Consider the following 18,946-nt stretch of genomic DNA (forward strand, 5'->3'; position numbering starts at 1 on the left):
ATCTAAGCACATTTCCTTGGCTCTCTTGTAGAGTGTATCCATTGTTTTCAGTGCCATGATGTCCTTGAGAAGCAGATTCAATACACAAGCAGCACAGCCAATGGGTGTGATGTGAGGGTAGGACCCCTCCATTTTAGACCAAGCAGCCTTCATGTTCGCAGCATTGTCTGTCACCAGTGCAAATACCTTCTGTGGTCCAAGGTCATTGATGACTGCATTCAGCTCATCTGCAATGTAGAGACCGGTGTGTCTGTTGTCCCTTGTGTCTGTGCTCTTGTAGAATACTGGTTGAGATCATTGCAATACAGTCTGCTTTCTCTATGATTTGCTTGACCTTCACTTGAACTCTGAACTCTGCATCCAGCAAATTAGTAGATAAAGCATGTCTGGTTGGAGGGGTGAATGCTGGACGAAGAACATTCAGAATCTCTTTCAATACACATTGCCTGTGAGCATCAGATGTGAACCAGTTGCATACACAGCTCGAGCAAGACATTAATCAGCATTTCTCTGACTATGTTCCTCCATTGAGTCAAAAAAACTTCTGATTCCTGGAGGACCATGAGCTGTTGCTATAAGGTGTCTGATTCATCATTTTCACCTCGAATAGAAGTAGAGGGTCTTTTGTCAGAGGTTGCTTGTTGTGAGCCCTGAGGGAAGTTTATGCACTTGGACAGATGATTTTACATCTTTGTTGCATTCGTCACATATGATTTGGCACAGTATTTGCAAATGTACACAGCTTTTCCTTCTACATTAGCTGCAGTGAATTGTCTCCACACATCAGATAGTGCCCTTTCCTGTAAAGATTAGAAGAAAAAGAGTAAAAAAAATAAACAGTTCCATGTACAGATAAATAGTTAAGCAGTTAAATTAAACAACTCCTTTGTAAGATAAACGTTTTAAAATGAAACGTATGGAAACAGGTAAATTAACACTTAGTTAGCAGGCTCAAGCAAGCTAAAACCCACATGGTAGCAAAAACTAATGAGCAGAAATTAACAAGTTGGAAATGTTTTAAATTCACTTTGCTGTAGGCTACTATTTACTAGTTAGCAAAACATGTCATAAATTATATTCACCTTACAACTATCCCCAAGTTAATGGAATTGCAAGCCTCTGCATGCACAGTGCATTCTTCCATCACATGTATAGCTGATTCTCAAGATCTTGAGCCCACACTACTACACTGTCTGAGCCAAGGACTACGTGCTTTCTGATAACAATACAACAATACATTACAATATCGTTATCAGAAAGCATGTAGTCCTTGGCTCAGACAGTGTAGTAGTGTGGGCTGAAGATCTTGAGAATCAGCTGTACATGTGATGGAGTAATGCACTGTGCATGCAGAGGCTTGCAATTCCATTGACTTGGGGATAGTTTAATAAAAATATGCTACAAGACCTAGCATTGCCTTATGTGTATCCAACAAAAAAGGTTCACTGTTATAAGCTAACTTATTCAGACCCTTTGACTTTTTCCACATTTTGTTAAGTTACAGCCTTATTTTAAAATGGATGGGGAAAAATCCTCATCAATCTACACACACTACCGCATAATGACAGTGAAAACAGGTTTTGAGAATGTTTGAAAACTATGAAACTTGAAAATTGAGCTCAAGTGCATCCTGTTTCCATTGAATCATCCTTGAGATGTTTCTATAACTTGATTGGAGTCCACCTGTGGTAAATTCAATTGATTGGACATGATTTGGAAAGGCACACACCTGTCTATAAGGTCCCACAGTTGGCAGTGCATGTCAGAGCAAAAACTAAGCCATGAGGTCAAAGGAGAGCTCGGAGACAGGCTTGTTTGGAGGCACAGACCCAGGGAAGAGTACAACAACATTTCTGCAGCATTGAAGGTCCCCGAGAACACAGTGGCCTCAATCACTATAAAATGGAAGAAGTTTGGAACCACCAAGACGCTTCCTAGAGCTCGCTGTTTGGCCAAACTGAGCAATCGGGGGAGAAGGGCCTTGGTCAGGTAGGTGACCAAGAACCTGAAGTTCACTCTGACAGAGCTCTGGAGTTCCTCTGTGAAGAAGGGAGAACCTTCCAGAAGGACAACCATCTCTGCAGCACTCCAGCAATCAGGTCTTTATGGTAGAGTGGCCAGACTGAAGCCACTCATCAGTAAAAGGCACATGACAGCCCGCTTGGAGTTTGCAAAAATGCACCTAAACAACTCTGACCATGAGAAACACGATTCTCTGGTCTAATGAAGCCAATATTTAACTATTTAGCCTGAATGCCAAGCATCACGTCTGGAGGAAACCTGGCACCATCCCTATGGTGAAGCATGGTGGTTACTGCATCATGCTATGGGGATGTTTTTCAGCGGCAGGGACTGGGAGACTAGTTGAGTTCGAGGCAAAGTACAGAGAGGTCCTTGATGAAAACCTGCTGCAGAGCGCTCAGGACTTCAGCCTGGGGTGAAGGTTCACCTTCCATCAGGACAATAACCCTAAGCACGCAGCCAAGACAATGCAGGAGTGGCTTCGGGACAAGTCTCTGAATGTCCTTCAGTGGCACAGCCAGAGCCTGGACTTGAACCCGATCGAACATCTCTTGAGAGACCTGAAAATAGCTGTGCAGCATCGCTCCCCATCCAATCTGACGGAGCTTGGGAGCAACTATTTCAAAAAATCTGTTTTTGCTTTTTCATTATGAGGTATTGTGTGTAGATGAGGGGGTACGTAATAAATTGTGGAAAAAGCCAACGGGTCTGAATACTTTTCGAATGCACTGTACATGGAAACCCATTCTCGCCACCCAAAAATAAAATACATATAGGTCGTACAGGTTGTTTCTTAATTTGCATCATTGTGTGGCGATTTCCATCTATCCACGCTGCAGGGATCAGCACAGCAGGGCCGCCGGCAGACGTGTGGCAAGCTGCCATTTGCCCCGGCAATTTTGATTTGGTTTAATAAAAAAAATATTGCCAGAAAACCATTGAAAAGAAGGACAAATTGCTGTTTTTTTTTTTTAGACTGATTCGCCTCATGATTTGTTTGACAGGATTTTAATGTTTTCATCCTCCCTAGGGCCAGGAGTTTTTCCATATGTTTGAATTTTTTCTCTCCATATTACCTAATTATAAAAAAAATCGAGTTCCATCATAGTTTATATTTAAAAAAAATTGGGTTGTTGCATCTGCTGAATAATTACTATGTTATACCTGGAGTTTTACCTGGTTAGGTTAGACTACCAGATCAGGAGAAACTCTGGTCCTCAGGAAAACAATGTTTCCCCCCCCCAGCACTCTGGTACCTGTGGTGCCAACTCTGAAATCACAAATTACTTGCTTATGTCAACATTTTAAGATCGTATCAACATGTTTTTAAAGAAATGGTGGCGGAAATGGTTTTCTAGAGTTTTCCGTGGCTCAGTGCAGCTGGCAGGCGGCAGCTATTGTGCCAATTTCATAATGTAACAGACTGTTAGTGTAATTTCAGGTAAAACCTCAATTAAACAAGTCTCAAATATAAGGAAAGTGGCTATACATTTCAGCTGTTTCAAAAACATGGCCCAATGCGACATCTGTTCTAGCACTTGCAATGTGATCAAGTTTACACAAACAGTATTGTCTCTCCAGCATCAATGCCTTTCGAAAACCTCTCAAATGTCCCTTTTCTATCGTCATTGTGAAAAACGGCCTATGTTATCAGTAATGCTAGATGCCATTAAATCAGTTGCAGCCTGGTCAGGGGTCCTACCACCATTTCCTCCTCTCCTCATTGTGTGTTAATGCCACTGGATATGTATATAGGTGTGAATGTGCTTAATCGCCCTCACTCATCCTGACTCTGTTGACAATCGTATGGTTCCCAGGGGTTGCTTTTATAGTATTACAGGAGATAAGGATGGTATTTTTTGAAAATGTTCAAGATTCAACATCAAGAATTTTGAGTTTTGGTGAAGAATTGCCTTTGCCTAATGCCTATTATGATTTCCTTTGTGACAGGAAACAAGTGGAAGGGAAAACATTGTAAAAACACTGGCAGGTCCTTCTTTTGAAGTCATTGCTTAACGCCATCTGTTGCTGTTGTGATTGTTGTTTTATATGGCTATTTATGTCACCGTTCTCCTTTTGATCAGTGTTATTTCCTGTAGACGCTTACTGTCAGGGAGTACAATGACACAACCCGGCACGATCACAGGTTGTGGATGAGAAAAATACCTCCTGCTGTGGATGTGCAACATGCGCAGTAATATTATTGAGGAGGTGCAAAGTTCTTATTTTTCATGGAATCTTTGATCTCAGTCTGGAGACAAATCGCCTATGCCTACAGCTCCTTGGTGCTTCCTGTAGTCATAACAAAGTCTAGACACCCTTGTATGAATCATATTGACCTAGAATTTTAAGTGATCCAATTTTCCCCAGTAGCTGTGTTTATTGTTAGCCCGGACAGAAACATGGCTCATCAACCTGTGCCATTAGCCACATTCAGAGATGGTGGTGATGGCTGGAATACATTTTCCCAGCGGTCAAAAACTTCCTACAGGAAGCCCCCAAAAATGTAGGTAGCTAGTTGACTTATGTTTTGCATTGGTCTGGACTTCCTGTTGCAGGGTCGTGGAGGAGGCGGACCAGGCCCCGTCGAAGAAAGGCCTGAAGAAACAGCAGAAGGAAGCGGAGAAAGCTGCTAAGAAGGCTGAGAAGCAGGCCAAACTGGTCAGTGGGTTTTGTATGCCTCTCTGCCCCTCAGTGCTATTGACTTGACACAATCGGGGGGGGGGGGGGGGGGGGGGGGGGTCCATTGTTTTGCAATTCCTGTCGTTGGTTTGTTTTTGTCCACTCAAACAAAGAGCCATTTTCTTAAGTCGGGTATCAGTGTTGCATCGTAAGCAAGTGAGAGAAAGTTAAACTGTTTTTATGTTGTTTGTTTTTACCCCTTTTTCTACCCAAGTTAGTGGTATCCAATTGGTAGTTACAATCTTGTCCCATCGCTGCAACTCCCGTACGGATTCGGGAGAGGCGAAGGTCGAGAGCCGTGCGTCCTCCGAAACACGACCCAGCCAAGCCGCACTGCTTCCTTGACACAATGCCCGCTTACCCAGGAAGCCAGCCACACCAATGTGTCGGAGGAAATACCGTACCTCTGGCGACCGTGTCAGCGTGCATGCGCCCGGCCTGCCACAGGAGTCGCTAGAGCATAATGGGACAAGGACATCCCTGCCCTAACCCAGTTGACAGGGTCATTCTCTCATTAGGGACAATTTCAGTTCAGATGCTTTCATGAAGTAGCAGTGTTTCCCCTAAATTAATTTAGCAGCTGTGCCCCGCCACTGCTAAATCTTTGCCGCCAGTTTGGACACACCTACTTATTCAAGGGTTTTCTTTGTTATTATTTTCTGCATTGTAGAATAAAAGTGAAGACATCAAAACAATGAAATAACACATGGAGTCATCTAGTAACCAAAAAAGTGTTAAACATAGCAACATATATTTTAGATCCTTCAAAGTAGCCACCCTTTGCGTTGATGGGTTTTACACACTCTTGGCATTCTCTCAAACAGCTTCACCTGGAATGCTTTTCCAACAGTCTTGAAGGAATTTCCACATATGCCGAGCACTTGTTGGCTGCTTTTCCTTCACTCTGCGGTCCAACACATCCCAAACCATCTCAATTGGGTTGAGATGATTGTGGATGCCAGGTCATCTGATGCAGCACTCCATTACTGTCCTTCTTGGTCAAAATAGCTCTTACGCAACCTGGAAGTGTGTTGTGTCATTGTCCTGTTGAAAAACAAATGATAGTCCCACTAAGCGCAAACCAGATGGGATGGCGTATTTCTGCAGAATGCTGTTGTAGCCATGCCGGTTAAGTGTTTCATGAATTCTAAATAAATCACTGACCGTGTCACCATAACACCCCCACACCATCCCACCTCCTCCATGCTTAACAGTGGGAACCACACATTGCCGAGATCATCCGTTCACCGACTCTGCGTCTCACAAAGACCGGGCGGTTGGAACCACAAATCTCAAATTTGGACTCATCAGACCAGTGGAAATATTTTCTTTGGTCTAACGCCCATTGCTTGTGTTTTTTGACCATGAGGAACCCTCCACCTCCAAATCAATTTCGCTCCAGAGTACCGGCCTCAGTGTAACTCATTCCTTCTACGATAAACGCAGATCCGACCATCACCCCTGGTGAGACAAAACCGCAACTCGTCAGTGAAGAGCACTTTTTGCCAGTCCTGTCTGGTCCAGCGACCTGTTTGTGCCCGTTGTTGTTGCCGGTGATGTCTGGCGAGGACCTGCCTTACAACAGGCCTACAAGTCCTAAGTCCAGCCTCTCTCAGCCTATTGCGGACAGTCTGAGCACTGATGGAGGGATTGTACGTTTTCGGCATGTTCTCTGTGCAGTTTCCCACCTTGGCTTAGTGCTAGCGTGCCATCTGACGGACATCTGGAATCTATTTGTGATTTCCCTGACTCTCCATCAGGCCTGTGAACCGCCTGCCTGGCTTTGGTAGTTAACTCAGCCTGTGTAACCAATGTGAAATGGCTAGCTAGTTAGCGGTGGTGCGCTTGAAGTAGTGGCTCCCCTTGCTCTGCAAGGGCCACGGCTTTTGTGGCGTGATGGGTAACGATGCTTCGTGAGTGACTGTGGTTGATGTGTGCAGAGGGTCCCTGGTTCGAGCCCAGGTTGGGGCGGGGAGAGGTACGTAAGCTATACTGTTACACCTGCACACTTTTAAAATTTTTCCCTTCGGATGGCCCCAGCTATCAATCTGTAAGTCTTTGCTTTTTCTTTGCTTTGAGTTTGTTAGCGGTGTTCTCGCTGGTCTCCAGTAATTGGGCTCTAGCATTCCGACTATAATCGTGAGGCTTGGCTGGCTAGGCTAATAGCTAGTTGGCAAAATAGATAATGTTAGTAGGCTGGCTAGCTTGCTGGCTAAGACAACTACATACAGCTAATATTCTTTGATAACTGGTTAGATGATTTAATGTATTTGGTTTTCTTGAATGTGTCTGTAAGATATCATTTGATAGCACTACCAGGCTGCTTACATTACGTTAGCAACTTGCTGACTCATGTAGTGCTAACATTAGCAGGCTAGTAGGGCTGACGTTAGCAGGCTAGTTGGCTAGCAACCTTGCAAGTTGATTTGTAACAACAAATTTAATAAGGTATTTGCTTGTAAGTTGTCTGAAAATAAAATTGAATCGACTAGTCGTGAGTGCAAATGATTTGGTTTAATTTGAAGTTATACATTTTGAAATTATTACTGTTGGAGTTTACATTATAGGGAATAGGCTGGTTTACCGGGTCCATATTACATCACCTCCCCCGGAACTGCATTTTTTGGGGCATTTCTTCTGAATTTGGATCGTTTTTATGTATTAACTAAAAAATGTTTTTTTTTTAAATGTAAAAGTGAGGTGTAACTTTGCATTGCAACTTTTGATGCGTATACGAATGCAAATCCGTATGTTATGTGGTTACGTTTATGCTACCTACCCTTTTAAGATCATAGTAACAAGTTACAACTTATATTAGTTGCAAACAGGGTGAGCAGTTGCGCAGATAAGACCCATGAGTGCACAGCCACCGCTTGCTCCTCATCTCCCTACAGTGCAGTGGCACGCATCAGTTATTTCAGATGGTGTCAGCCACCGCTGCTGAAAAATATCATAGGGGAAACACTTAAAGTAACCTATATTTCAGATGGAATACGTTCTCCCTTGAATCTTAGAAACTGCGAAAGCATCCATCCTCTTACATGGCCATTCCACTCATTCTCCCTCTATTCCACCAGCCAATTCCGTAGACATATCAACTTGCATGGGAAATGAAATGGTAGCCTAACCGTTAATGCTAACTTTCATAGTATGGAGATTTTGCATGAAGGTCGCCAAGAAGTTGTTGCACAGATAATCAGTCCACTTGCTGTTCCTAATACAAGGCAGTTTACCATTATTTAAATGCAATGTTAGGCCTATGTCCCACTGTATTGATTTGCCTTTTCTTTTCAGTCTGCTGACCAACAAAGCACAGATGACGATGTAAGTATCCTTGAGGATCAATTCTTCCATGTTTCAGATATTAAGCATTTATTTACACCTTTTTCTATATGGCGCAATACCAAATGAAAATCAAAACGTATGCACCTCTAGTGATGTTTCCTATAAAGCTACTGTATTTAAATGCTTAGCAGATGAACTCTTCTCTTATTCATCAGGATTTTGCCAAGGATCGGTACGGTGTCCCTCCGATGGTACAGTCCCAGCAGAAACTGGGTCAGTAGTACAGTCAACAACTAACTCCTCTCTTCTTTGTTTCAACATATTATTTACAGAGGATATCCCCATTTTCGACAGCCCCTACTGTTAGGTAATATAGATAACGTGATTATATCGGAGTGACTCAGTGACATGGCGCCAGTAGTGGCAGTAGTAAAGACGGCGTAGATATCAAAGATGATTGTGGCGTGCCATAACTCCCAGATAAATGTGACGGATGGGTCGTCCACCTGTCTACCTGCTCTTTCAGCTCCAATGGCATACAACAAAGTTGCCTTCCCACCTGCATGCTTGTCCACAGGGATGAGGAAATATGGCGCGAGACAGCCTGCCTTACGTGTGGGTGGAATCAGATTCAGCCAAATGGGTGGCTCACTGCCATCGGGGTGCATGTAACGTTAAGCATGCATCAGTGACACAGGGCAAAGTGGAGTTCATTTGTCATAAGACAGAGAATGGGGCGACTTCTACGCAGGGCCGCAGAGTGTTTCATATTTGTGACTTCTGCTCTCCTTGTAATATGAGTGTCTTTCCATGAATAGGGTGCCTTTTGCGTCCCTTTGATATTTTAAGGAGAAATTGCACACCGATATTGCATTTTAAAAGCCTGTTTATATTAAATTAGGTGCCCTTTTAATATAGACCACATGGATAATTTAATCGATCAATTTTTTTTCTATGAATAAAGGCTTGCTAAAGTAATCCCTTAATCCCAAAATGTCTTCAGATTTCACCATCATTGTAAAGCCCTTGTTATTTTGTTGCTTTGACACTCATTTTAAAGATGATTATTTTATTTACTGTGATTCGTTTACATCTGTCCCTCATTTTAAGGTCACCCTGTTACGTGAACTGAACTCTCGTTTTAATATGGTGAAACTATTCCTTTTTCAAATGTTTTTCAAAAGGAACATTGAACATCTAATAGACAAATCATAGTGTATAACCAGGTGCGCTGGTTCTACTCTTTGTTTTCCTTTTTTTCCCTTTCTTTCAGTTTTGTGGTGGAAAACTACATTCAATTGCTGCTCCTTGTAGCACACAAGTTTCCATTCCCCCTGTCAAGAGGGGATTTATGGCCCTTACTTTATTTGGCACTTAGGCCTACTATAGTAATTTTTTTTGAGATGGAAAAAAATGTTTTTTGTGAAGTTGAATATGTGCTTTTTATGACTGACTTAAAAAAACAACAACTAAGTTACACTTCTCAAAAGGCACCGAATTGGTGGAACAACCCATGAGCTTCTTTGTGTGAATGTGTGTGTGGGCAGAAGGGGGAAGGAGGTATATGGTCTTTGAAGTTTTCTTGAAAGGCACACTTTTCTTCCCCTGTGAGCCAGACAGAGGGTTGGTGCGTGTCCATGAGCTGACACCTGAGAAGGCAGGCCAGCTGATCTGGGTGCGTGCCCGGATTCACACCAGCAGAGCTAAAGGTGAGATTCTCCATCTTTGTCCAGCTCCCAATCACTCATATTTTCCCTTTAGTCCTCAGGACACAGCCAGCCTTCTAATCTAAATGGCGCCGTAACTGAACCTTGGGGTTTACCAAAAAGATTACCAATTGTCCTTGGGCTAGATAGTCACTATTCAGAGAAGAGCTTTAATTTTTTCAGTCAACTCTCCTCAGGTTGGCAAATATGGAAGGTCAAAAAGCTAAAAGAATTGTGCACAATCTTGGAAAATCACAGTATGGCATCAGACTTGAAGTTTTTACCTTATTTGCTGGTGATGTGGGACATAGGGGATGGGGGTTGTGGAGTGCAATGTTTTTGCTATTATAGATTCATTACACAAGCACATGCAAGTCTCTTTTTGAAAAGTTTGAAAACTCCAACCAAAGCTCAGTTATTTAAATGGAACCTCAAATGTGGGTTAATTTGTTATTTTCCAAACTTGTCAGAGCTTGAGGCTATAATACAATGAACTCATTGAGCCTTGGCTAACTGTCGGATTCCATCCAAAATTATTCGAAACATCCAGCACGTACACAACTGTGCTAACAATATGCTAATAAATAAACCATCGTGTTATGATGATATCGTTACGGCTTCCTTCCAGGACAACTTCCGTGTCAAAATCCATTTTCCTCAACCTTCATTCAGCTCCACAGTGAAGGATGTCCTTGAGCAGAATAACATCCTGATTTACACTGGGATGAAGTGACTGCTTTTTGGGGATTGCAGCACCCCCCCCCCCCTGTCAATGAACAGAGGACACCACATCAAAGCACTTGGGTGGTGTCTGATGGTTGACAAACCTGGTTTACACAGTCTCAAGGTGTTTGGTTGGGAATAAGCTCTCAGCCTCCTTCCATACACCTTTCTTCAAAGGGTTGCCTGTTCACGGTTCTGACAGTTACCTGGAAATGCTGTGAAAAGCGTTTTAATGGGTGAGAGGTGGAATCTGAAACAGGTATGACGTGTTGGCCTGAGAGAGTGACATGGCCTTGTATAGAACCACCGTGGCACCTGTTTTGACAAGTGAGTTAGGAGTTGCAAGCCAAAATGAGAGGGGCCCTGCTGATGCCTATTGTATTGTTGTCATCGTTTTAGGGAAGCAGTGCTTCTTGGTCCTGCGTCAGCAGCAGTTTAACGTGCAGGCCCTGGTCGCCGTGGGGGAGCGTGCCAGCAAGCAGATGGTCAAGTTTGCCGCCAAGTGAGTACAAGACTGAATATCCTGTAGGCCCCCGACAAACAATGGTGGGAAAAGCTGGCTCCTAATGGGCCCAATCCATTTTCACACATTCTGAAGGAATCAATCATTTTTCACCTCATGACAAAAGCGGCCACTTTCAGATGGGATACAGCAGTGTTTAATGGAGCCATTCCTGCCCAGATAAGAGTAAATACAGTAGATCAGATGGGAAGAGCCTGAGCATCATTAATCACTCTTGGGTCCTCCAATTTGGAGTTTTTGGGGGAGCAGAAACACAGAATTACATGTAGAATCCCCATTAATATAATAGGATATCTATGGGTCTGAAAGTTTGTTTACCATTTTTAAAAGTATTAACTTTTAATGTGGCATTAACGTAACCACTCATGCTGTTTTCATCTGATTGCCATACAATCACTGCAAACTAACAAAACATCCAAAAGTTTATTGAATGACAATTGCCTATCACTTGAAACCTGAATTAAAGTGTCCACTGTCGGCGCGTCTCAGCCTCAGCCACTCATCTCTGCCTTTGAAAAATGTCACCGTTATCGTCGAACCACACCGCATTCTGAGAGTATTCCACATGATTTCAAGTCCCTTCGCACATGTTTCATGCGGGTGACTTGCGGTAATGATAACTGTAGGCTCTAAATCTATTTTTCTTGACATCTTTATTTTAATTATTGTGACATATTCAACCGGTACAGTGTAGCCCTACTATTTTATTATTTACCCTCTGGCTTACATGCTGACCAAACCGGACACGATCAGACAAGATCAGGACAAGCTGGTTGAATTTTCAAAACAAACTTTGAACCAATTATATTAATTGGGGGACAGGTCGAAAAGCATTAAACATGTATGGCAATTTAGCTAGCTAGCTTGCTGTTGCTAGTTATTTTGTCCTGGGAAATAAACATTTGGTTGTTATTATGCCTGAAATACACAAGGACCTCTACTCAGACAATTAATCCACAGATAAAATGGTAAACCAAATTCCTTTCTCGTCATCTCTCCTCCTTCCTCAGGCTTCTTTTTTACTTCTTTGGACTTTATATGGCGGTTGGAAACCAACTTTACGATGCATTACTACAGTCGTGGCCAAAAGTTTTGACACAAATATTAATTTTCACAAAGTCTGCTGCAAATTGATGGCAATTTGCATATACTCCAGAATATTATGGAGAGTGATCAGATGAATTGCAATTAATTGCAAAATCCCTCTTTGCCATGCAAATTAACTGAATCACCCAAAAAACATTTCCACTGCATTTCAGCCCTGCCACAAAAGGACCAGCTGACATATCAGTGATTCTCTTGTTAACACAGGTGCGAGTGTTGACAAGGACAAGGCTGGAGATCACTCTGTCATGCTGATTGAGTTCGAATAACAGACTGGAAGCTTCAAAAGGAGGGTGGTGCTCGGAATCATTGTTCTTCCTCTGTCAACCATTGTTACCTGCAAGGAAACACATGGCGTCATCATTGCTTTGCACAAAAAGGGCTTCACAGGCAAGGATATTGCTGCCAGTAAGATTACCTATATCAACCATTTATCGGATCATCAAGAACTTCAAGGAGAGTGGTTCAATTGTTGTGAAGAAGGCTTCAGGGCGGCCAAGAAAGTCCAGCAAGCGCCAGGACCGTCTCCTAAAGTTGATTCAGCTGTGGGACCGGGGCACCACCAGTACAGAGCTTGCTCAGGAATGGCAGCAGGCAAGACTTTTGGAGGATGGCCTGGTGTCAAGAAGGGCAGCAAAGAAGCCACTTCTCTCCATGAAAAACATCAGGGACAGACTGATATTCTGCAAAAGGTACAGGGATTGGACTGCTGAGGACTGGGGTAAAGTCATTTTCTCTTAATTACCTTTCTGATTGTTTGGGGCATCCGGAAAAAAGCTTGTCCAGTGAAGACCGGGTGAGCGCTATCAGTTGTGTGTCATGCCAACAGTAAAGCATCCTGAGAGAGCAACTTCTCCCAACCATCCAGGAACAGTTTGGTGACGAACAATGCCTTTTCCAGCATGATGGAGCACCTTGCCATAAGGCAAAAGTGATAACTTAGTGGCTCGGGGAACAAAACATAGATATTTTGGGTCCATGGCCAGGAAACTCCCCAGACCTTAATCCCACTGAGAACTTGTGGACAAACCCACAAATTATGACAAACTCCAATCATTGATTGTGCAAGAATGGCCTGCCATCAGTCAGGATGTGGCCCAGAAGTTAATTGACAGCATGCCAGGGCGGATTGCAGAGGTCTTGAACAAGAAGGGTCAACACTGCAAAGATTGACTCTTTGCATCAACTTCATGTAATTGTCAATAAAAGCCTTTTAAACTTATGAAATGCTTGTAATTATACTTCAGTATTCCATAGTAACATCTGACAAAAATATCTAAAGACACTGAAGCAGCGAACTTTGTGGAAATTAATATTTTTGTCATTCTCAACTTGTGGCCAAGACTGTACAACTGACTGGAGTGTGGACACCAGTTCATCTTTCAATCACCTACGTGGGTATATGCTCTTAAAAACCAATGAGGAGATGGGAGAGGCCGGACTTGCAGCGCGTTGAGCGTCACAAATAGAACCTATTTCTATTTTAGAGCCTGGCCACGCATAATGATTGAATAACATTTATGCATAAATGTATTTTGCAACGCTCTGCGCACGTGACACAAGCGGTGGGGTCAGCGTGTTGCTTTCACCGATGGGTCAGACTCAACTTAGTCTGCTACTGGAGGCCTTTATGAAAAGCATAACAGCATGAGGATACTGCACTTTTCCAAGCCAGGTTTGTCAAACACGTTCTAATCTCTAAGTTGACATGATTACACTTAATGAATGCCTCTTAAAACCCTTCAATGAAAAACGCTGAATGAAGTATAAACGGAAGGACTATATAGGCCCAACGCCACTTCTTGTATGATCAGTAGGTCAGTCCAATATGCTTGGAAGGTGGAAACGTCACAAACGTCAAAAAGTTAACATTACTGGAGACGTTTTGGGGACTAATTAACGGTAAATTAGTGAATTGTTCCACCCCACAGTTAAAATTGATTACAGTTAGCAATTGCTCCTACACTTTATTGCTAGCTACAGTAGTGCTTCCGTGTCAATAACATGTCTCTAAAAATGACAGTGTCTCCAGTAGTAAAGGCCACACATGTTATCTAGGCCATGGTCACATGGTCAAAACATTCACCTCATTGACAGGACCCTCTGACCTTGTAAGTTGTGTCAGTGGTTTGACCGCTCACTGTTTCCTCTCAATCCCAGTGCCTGTGATACAATCAGGAGGTTGCTTCAGAGCTGGTGTGCGCTGTAGCAAAACGTTATGCAACTGTTTTTGTTTTCAATCATTTGTTATTACACATTCAGGTAGGCCCCTCGTAGTTTCTGCCCGTTTAGTTCCTATTAAATTTTTTTCTTTCTAGTTTAAGGACAATAATGGTCCCTGTTTGTGCTCTACATCGCTACCACTCATTCACCTGTACCTTCAAACACCCTTCCTCACACTTTGGCTAGATCTAGACTATCAAGAGCATGTTTTTTTTTTTGAAATCCTGTGGCTCGATTGCTCCAAAATAATTTTTGTTTTTACTTTGCTTGTGTAAATAGGTGTTTTGATTCAGCACTTTATTGTATTGCAGTTATTGCACACAACCACCAAATCCATGATGAAACGTCTGTCATGAACCAGCTTACATCAAAACATACTCAAGACAAATGTATAGTCGGGTTGTGTCCCAAATGTCACCCTATTCCCTATAAAGTGCACTACTTTTGACGAGAGCCCATAGGGAATAGGGTGCCATTTTGAGATACAGATCGGGTTGAGGCCTGCAGCTCCCGCAGAGATCTAAACATCCTGCTCCCCAATCTTTTCAATCCACACAATGCATATTGTACTTTTCCCAACTATTAAACAAATAAAATAATCACAACTATTGGCCTTAAACGGTTAATGAACTCTAGCTGTTGGACATGTTCTATGTTGATTGAATTCTGGGGAAGCTGAGTAAGCTTCTGGGTCACATGGGTCCTTTCGTAATCATCAAGAGGTTAAGCCAGGCCAGTGGTGACCTATAGGGAAGAGCGTGTAATGCTTGTGTCATGTATAGTATTTCCACTTCCTCATGCCGAGTTAAATTAGGGTTAGGGTATCCTCTGCACCAAAGTATCTTGGTTAACTTTCTCTTACTAGAACATAATATTACACAATCGATTTCACATATCTTTATATAAGACACAGCCTAGTCAGTTGTCTTGTCTGAGCTAGAATAGGATCTCCTGTGGTGTGAGTCATCTTGATGTACAAGTACACCCCATGGACATGACACTAGTCTAGGTAATCAAAATACTTACTTGTATGACTTACTCATATTAGTTGATGGGCAGGCTGGCCAGGTGTTAGAGGGAGGAGCTTATTAATGTGGGCTTTTTATTTGTCTAGCTGATTTCCCCCCCCCCCCATAGTGTGAAACATCTCACAGAGGCAGCTGCAGTGGACTGACTGGGTTCACCATTCACAACGCTCCTGTCTCTCATTACTGCTTTTTAATGAGAAGAGGTGAAGGATCACACCGGGCTTGCTCCATCTGGCCCCGTGCTATGTGACAGTTGGTAATGACAGTTCTTCATATTTCTATGAGGCTCTCCTGGGGGTTCCTGGGGACAGTGGGATAGGATAGCAGTGGCCTGCTCTGGTAGTCACTCAGCATGTCTTTCAGAGGGTTGTTTAACCTCAGTCTTATTGTTGTGTGGCCACTGGTGTTTTACTGTAGTTCATAGCTGTGATGTTTGGTGTTTGCACGTTGTCGCAATCGGATGATTTAAATGAAAAGAGAATAAGAATGTCTGACACCATGGTAACCGTGGATCAAAACAACATTATCCTGTGACATTTTGCCTCCGGAAGAGTAGCATCAGGTGAATTTATGTAGCCATCATTTTTGTATTTTGTTTCTTTATATCGTGTATACCAACTGCTCTGACTCCCACTCGTTTGACTTCAATTGATCTGTGTAGACTGATAAGGCCTGTGCCTCTTTACCCCCCCCCCCCCCCCCCTCGTCTGCAGCATCAACAAGGAGAGCATTGTGGACGTGGAGGCGGTGGTGAAGAAGGTGGAGCAGACGATCGAGAGCTGCTCTCAGCAGGATGTGGAGTTGCACATTGAGAGGGTAGGTCTGTCTTCTGCTCTGTCTGACCACACCACAGACAAACAAACCGACAGACATGCACACGGAGGGAGGACAGCCGTGAATCAGAGGAGCTACTGGTTCAAAGATATCAGTCTACGACTTCTCTTGACTGCTTTTTCTTTTTGGAATTGTGGTACTTTCCGTTCCGCCTAGCAGTTGAACCTGGAAAGTACTGTGAGTTTAGAGCAACTTTCTAACTGTGAATCTAGTTGAACCAATGTCTCCCTTCTAAAGAAAAATCTCACCTTCTTTTCCTGTTTCAGATTTTTGTCGTCAGCCAGGCCGAGCCTCGTCTGCCCCTGCAACTGGAGGATTGCGTGAGGCCGGAAGGAGAGGGGGATGAGGTGAGGATGAGGGCCAGGGCTCTTGGGCCTCGTGCAGGCAGCTCTTCTTAGCTGATCAAAGGTCAAACTAATTTCATCCAGAGAACATCCTCCGTCCTGATGCTTGGTGAAAAATACGTACACACCCTCAAGGCCTTCCGCTGTTGTTTTTGAATAGTATTGGTTCAATGCTGCCATTTATTTGATTGAACCTTTGTTTAACTAGGCAAGTCAGTTAAGAACAAATTCTTATTTCTAATGACGGCCTACCCCGTTCAAACCCTTACCCGGATGACGCTGGGCCAATTGTGCGCTACTCTATGGGACTCCCAATCACGTGCGGTTATGATACAGCGTGGAATCGAACCAAAGTCTGTAGTGACGCCTCTAGCACTAAGAGTCAGTACCTTAGACCGCTGCGCCACTCGGGAGCCATGTTGTCAGTCCGTATCTGTATTAAGGGTCTACTCTCCAGTGTAATTCAGAGACAGCTGAAGTGTGTCAGTGTTTATGCAGTAAGCCAACCCCAACGGCAGTTGTCTTAAGGTTTTGTCTTTGGGGAAGTCTGTCTGTCTGTCAGTTACAGGAACTACCGTTGGGGAGGAGGCTCTGGACTGGGCTCGGTCTGTGTCTCCGTCTTCATGTTCTGATTCAATGTGAGCTGGATGTGTGGAGCTTGTTCACAGCTTGTTTTAATGCCACGGAAGCTCCAGTAAAGCCTGACAACCTGTGATGTAACATTTTAGGAGCTTCGGTGCTCTTTTACTGCTTTATTGGATTGTAAATTGGTTGTATTAGTTTATAAAAAAAAATTTAAAAACTGGTTAATAAGGTTTAAAATACAACAGGATAGTAATTCATTTCCAGGGAGGGAAATAAACAAACATTAGAACACATAGATCATGTCGCACATTGTATTTCAATGTCCTCCTGTGTTTTCACACATGTCCAATAGTTTGTTCCCATATACTTCAGATGTGTTTAATACTTTTTAAATGTTTTGTAATGTGGTCAAATGATGTTGGCGTTATGCGTTTACTCAGGATGGAAGAGCGACGGTCAACCAGGACACCAGATTGGACAACCGAGTCATTGATCTCAGGGTAAGTTCTACTACACTATCACACTTCAACCAGTGTTACATTCTTTCCAAAGACATATGAGTTATTTTAGATTCAAATTTGGTTTGAAGACGCTACATTTGTATCAACAAAATATTGTGATGATGAGATGTAAAATGACCGCATCGTGGTATGTATCCCACTTTGCAGGCCCGTTAGTTAGCCTGCTGGTAGAATGGAGTATAGAACTGTGCATGGGTTCAGAGGTTTTAGGAGAGGGGTGCTAAACCAGCCTCATTGTTCTGTTCTGAGGCATACCCACACTAGTGATGTGGCAGCAGGAAAACAGCCCTACCGCTCGCCTCACCCTGGCTTTGTCACAACACCTGTTTCTACAAAATGTCTCTTTGAGCTTGAGGACTTGGGCCTGTTATCACAACCACACTTAAATGAAGGGTAAACCCATAAACAGGGTTTCACACAGACCGACCCCTATCCCTAACCCCAGTCAACAATAAAGGGCAACCATAATGAAAAGGCACCTACCAGCCAAGAACCGTTTCAGTGAAAATAAAAGGTTTATTTCACAAATAACTTTTTTTTAACCTTTTTTTCACAGTGTACAGGCCAGCCATTTTGTTGAAAATAAGAGGTTGATGCTCTCTAGGGAAATACGGTACTATCCGTTGTGGTGGCGTGTGACCAAAACCACAAGCCATGGGCTGTTAGGCACGATTGTTTTGAGAGCTTGCATGTCAACGAGAGTGACGCACTGAGTTATTATCGCTCCCACTCTCTTTTATACATCCCGCCCTGGTGTGAGGACATAGAAAGATAACGGACCCCTCCTCTCAACTCACAATAGAGAGAAGTGTTTATTTTGCACAGGAATTATGTAACTTATTTGTATAAGTCCTTATCTAACCAGGCTTTCATGTCAGTTTCGTTAGCTCACTAGGTATCTGCTTAGCAGTTTTATCTAGTGTTATCCAGAAGTGGCAGTTATTCATCAGAGTTATTTTCTAACCACAGTCAACTATAGGCTACATATCAATTTACCATTTCAACCGGGGCCTGACTGGACCAGAGTCATTGTCTGCAGTTTCATTCTCTGACAATGAGAGAGTCCGAAAACTCCCGTTCAGGCATTTGGGAATGTTTAGAAGATAGAAATGTGAGCCTTCAGCTTTCAGTGTTCAATCAGGACGCTCAGAGCTTTTTGTATTAAACTCTTTGTGTAGATGACTAAAACCAGAGATGAAACCAGAGAACTGTTTGAATAAATCCTCAGTAATAACACCAGTCATATTAGGAAATTAGTAATCTGATCAACTGAGAACTAAGTGAGAAGAACACTCCTATTGGCTCTTAGTAGCCTTACAGTCAAAGGGTTTGGGGATTTTGGCTGTTCCTCTGCTCGTTCCCAGAC

At 43.0% G+C, this 18,946-nt stretch overlaps 1 protein-coding gene across 1 annotated transcript in view; it reads left to right on the plus strand.

The window, feature by feature from the left end:
* Positions 1–18,946, plus strand: part of dars1 (aspartyl-tRNA synthetase 1) — a 29,834-nt gene that overhangs the window by 4,303 nt on the left and 6,585 nt on the right. The window contains exons 2-9 of the mRNA XM_021596990.2: positions 4,581–4,683; positions 7,999–8,028; positions 8,205–8,262; positions 9,606–9,698; positions 10,818–10,920; positions 16,010–16,112; positions 16,397–16,477; positions 17,500–17,559. Of these exons, the coding sequence (XP_021452665.2) occupies positions 4,581–4,683; positions 7,999–8,028; positions 8,205–8,262; positions 9,606–9,698; positions 10,818–10,920; positions 16,010–16,112; positions 16,397–16,477; positions 17,500–17,559 (631 nt within the window). The remainder of the gene's footprint in view (positions 1–4,580; positions 4,684–7,998; positions 8,029–8,204; positions 8,263–9,605; positions 9,699–10,817; positions 10,921–16,009; positions 16,113–16,396; positions 16,478–17,499; positions 17,560–18,946) is intronic.

Source organism: Oncorhynchus mykiss, chromosome 3 (genome assembly GCF_013265735.2).
Source record: "Oncorhynchus mykiss isolate Arlee chromosome 3, USDA_OmykA_1.1, whole genome shotgun sequence".
Lineage (NCBI taxonomy): Eukaryota > Metazoa > Chordata > Actinopteri > Salmoniformes > Salmonidae > Oncorhynchus > Oncorhynchus mykiss.